The sequence below is a fragment of the Centrocercus urophasianus genome, unplaced genomic scaffold (assembly GCF_019232065.1).
Source record: "Centrocercus urophasianus isolate 14NV4802_14NV808 unplaced genomic scaffold, USGS_Curo_1.0 seq_748, whole genome shotgun sequence".
In the NCBI taxonomy this organism is placed as follows: Eukaryota; Metazoa; Chordata; class Aves; order Galliformes; family Phasianidae; genus Centrocercus; species Centrocercus urophasianus.
The window spans coordinates 1-3,491 of NW_024885364.1; the positions used below are offsets into that span (position 1 = coordinate 1).

At 60.9% G+C, this 3,491-nt stretch overlaps 1 protein-coding gene across 1 annotated transcript in view; it reads left to right on the forward strand.

The window, feature by feature from the left end:
* Nucleotides 1–3: 3 nt before the first annotated feature.
* The window catches only part of LOC122170976 (neuroblast differentiation-associated protein AHNAK-like), a gene marked incomplete at its 5' end in the record, with an annotated part of 5,592 nt that continues 2,104 nt past the window's right edge, over nucleotides 4–3,491 (forward strand). The window contains one exon of the mRNA XM_042838264.1: nucleotides 4–3,489. Coding sequence (XP_042694198.1) covers nucleotides 4–3,489 — 3,486 coding nt within the window. The remainder of the gene's footprint in view (nucleotides 3,490–3,491) is intronic.

A 3,491-nucleotide genomic window follows, 5' to 3' on the forward strand; every position in this document is an offset into this window, starting at 1 on the left:
CTGAAGGGCCCTGAAATTGATATCCAAGGCCCCAAAGTGGACGTTGACGTTCCCGACGTGGACGTTCCCGGCCCAGAGGGCAAATTCAAGCTGCCCAAGTTCAAGATGCCCAAATTCTCCATGCCGGGCTTCAGGGCAGAGGGCCCCGAGGTGGACGTGGAGCTGCCAAAAGGGGACGTGGACATTTCTGTCCCCAAAGTGGACATTGGGGGTCCTGAGGTGGAGGTGGAGCTGCCAGAGGGGAAAGTGAAGGGCCCCAAGTTCAAGATGCCCGAAATGCACCTCAAAGCACCGAAGATCTCCATGCCTGACTTTGATCTGAGCCTGAAGGGCCCCAAAGTGAAGGGGGACGTGGATGTGACTCTTCCCAAGATTGAGGGCGACCTGAAGGGCGCAGAGGTGGACATCAAAGGCCCCAAAGTGGACATCGATGTTCCTGATGTGGAGCTGCATGGTCCTGAGGGGAAACTGAAAGGGCCCAAGTTCAAGATGCCCGAAATGCACCTCAAGGGCCCCAAGTTCTCCATGCCTGATGTTGATTTCAACCTGAAGGGCCCCAAAGTGAAGGGAGAGATGGATGTGTCCGTGCCAAAGATTGAGGGCGGGCTGAAGGGCCCTGAAATTGACATCCAAGGCCCCAAAGTGGACGTTGACGTTCCCGACGTGGACGTTCACGGCCCAGAGGGCAAATTCAAGCTGCCCAAGTTCAAGATGCCCAAATTCTCCATGCCGGGCTTCAAAGGGGACGGGGTGGACGTGGATGTGAATCTCCCAAAGGGCGGCGTGGACGTGGCTGGTCCCAGTGTGGAGGTGGAGGCTCCTGAGCTCAGTGTGGATGGGAAGCTGAAAGGTCCCAAGTTCTCCATGCCCGAAATGCACATCAAAGCCCCCAAAATCTCCATGCCCGACATCGACCTGAACCTGAAGGGCCCCAAAGTGAAGGGGGACGTGGATGTGTCCGTGCCCAAGTTGGAAGGGGATCTGAAGGGCCCCGAGATCGATATCAAAGGCCCCAAAGTCGACGTGGAGCTTCCTGATGTGGAACTGGAAGGTCCTGAAGGGAAAGTGAAGGGCCCCAAATTCAAGATGCCTGAAATGCACCTCAAGGGCCCCAAAATCTCCATGCCTGACGTTGACTTCAACCTGAAGGGCCCCAAAGTGAAGGGCGACATGGATGTGAGCCTTCCCAAACTGGAAGGGGATTTGCAATGTCCGGACGTTGACCTCAAAGGCCCCAAATTGGACCTTCAGGCGCCCGACATGAAGGTCCCTGAAATGCACCTCAAGATGCCCCACGTCTCCGTCCCTGACATCGACCTCAACCTGAAGGGCCCAAAGGTGGAGGGGGAGCTGAAGGGCCCCAGTGTGGATCTGAAGGGTCCCAGTGTGGATCTGAAGGGTCCCAAAGTCGATATCGAGTGTCCTGGGGTCGACATCGACGGTCCGGAGGGAAAAGTGAAACTACCGAAAATGAAGCTGCCGAAATTTGGGCTGAAAGGAGATGCCCCCGAGGTGGATGTGGAGCTGCCCAAAGGAGAGGTCGAGCTTTCGGGCCCCAAAGTGGACATCGCTGTCCCCGATGTGAGCATCGAAGGTCCGGAAGGAAAACTGAAAGGTCCTAAAGTGAAAGTGCCCGAAATGCACGTGAGCGTGCCCAAAATCTCCATGCCCGACATCGATCTGAATCTGAAAGGGCACAGAGCCAAGGGAGGATTCGACCTCACGGCCCCAAAGATCGAAGGGAGCCTGAAGGGACCCGACATCACCGTCAAAGGCCCCGAATTTGGGGTGAAAAGCCCCGAAATGGACGTCGAGTGTCCGGAGCTGAGCATTGAAGGGCCGGAGGCGAACGTCAAGGCTCCCAAATTCAAGAAACCGAAATTTGGGTTCGGGATGAAGAGTCCGAAGGGCGACGCGAAGGTCCCAGAGGTGGAATTCCCAGAGGTGGAGCTGAGCGCGGAGTTACCCGACCTGAGCGTGGCGGCCAAAGGCAAGAAGAGCAAATTCAAGATGCCCAAACTCCACATGAGCGGCCCCAAAGTGAAAGGGAAGAAGGGAGCCTTCGACGTGAGCGTGGCGGGGGCGGAGGTGGACGTGGGTGTGAAATCCCCCGAGGTGGATGTGAGCGCGGCCGGCCCCGACGTGGCCGTAAAGTCCCCCAAAGGGAAGAAGGCCATGTTTGGGAAGATCTCCTTCCCCGATGTGGAGTTCGACCTGAAGTCGCACCGCTCCCGGGGGGACGCGGCAGCGGTGCTCCCGAAAATGGAAGGGGAACTGAAGGAGTTGGAGGTGAAGGGTCCGAGCGTCGACGTGGAGGTGGGGGCAGCGGATTGGAGCGCGAAGAAAGCCAAAGTGGCGATTCCTGGGGTGAAGGTGGAGGGGGAGCCGGAGTTTGACCTGAAAGGACCAAAAGGCCAAGTGGAAATGTGCGTTCCTGAAGGGAGGCTGAACGTGGGGCTGAAAGGACCCGAATTCGACGGGAACCTGAAAGGACCAAAGGTGAAAAGCGATGCGGAGCTCGGAGGGTCGGGAGGGCAGCTGCCCCATCTGACGGCGCCGCGCACGGAGGGCCCCGAGCTGAGCATCGGCGGCTCCGTCCCGTCCCTGGGCTGCCAGGGGGCTCAGCTCCACCTCTCCGGCCCTTCGGTGGCCGTTTCGGCCCCGGATCTCAACATGAAGGCAGATCTCGGCGGCTCCGCCAAATCCCCGGTGCTGTCGGTGGACGCGGCCGGCGTCGGCGTGGAGGGGTTGGGCGGAACCATCAAACTGCCGTCCCTCCAGCTGCCCCAGTTCGGCCTCTCCGTTAACGGGGCCGACGTCGATGGAGTCGGCGACGCCGCGTCCGACGTCCCGGCGACCAAAGCGAGCGTCCGAGGGCCGACGGCGTCGGGAGGGGGCGGCCCCAAAGATGGCGGCGGCGAGCTGTGCGCCGGCAGGGTGTCCTTCCCCAAACTGCGGGTGCCGAAATTCCACTTCTCCGAGCCGGAGGTGAAGGGCAGAGAGGTGGCGGTGGACGTGGAGTTCCCGGGGACGGAGGCGGGCGTCGCAGCGGAGCCCGAGGCGGACGATGCCAAAGGGAAGAAATCCAAACTGAAGATGCCCAAATTCGCCTTCTCCAAAGGGAAAGCGAAAAGCGGGGCGGCTCCCGGTTCTCCCGAGCTGCCCGGCTCCCCCGGGGGCTCCCGGGGCGACCTGAAGAGCTCCAAAGGCAGCCTGGGCTCGGCCGAGGGCGAGCTGGACGAGGGTTCGTCCTCCAAAGGGAAATTCTCCATCTTTAAGAGCAGGAAGACGAGGCTCCGCTCGTCGTCTTTCAGCGCCGAGCCGCCGGAGTCGGAGGGAGCGCAGGGAAAAGCCAAGTTCGGGACGTTCGGCGGCGTGGGCTCGCGGAGTAAAGGCTGCTACGAGGTGACGGGGGGCGAGGAGCCGCCCTCAGCCCCACATCAGCCCCCTTCCGCCCCACATCAGCCCTCCTCGGGTGCCGCCCGCGGGGC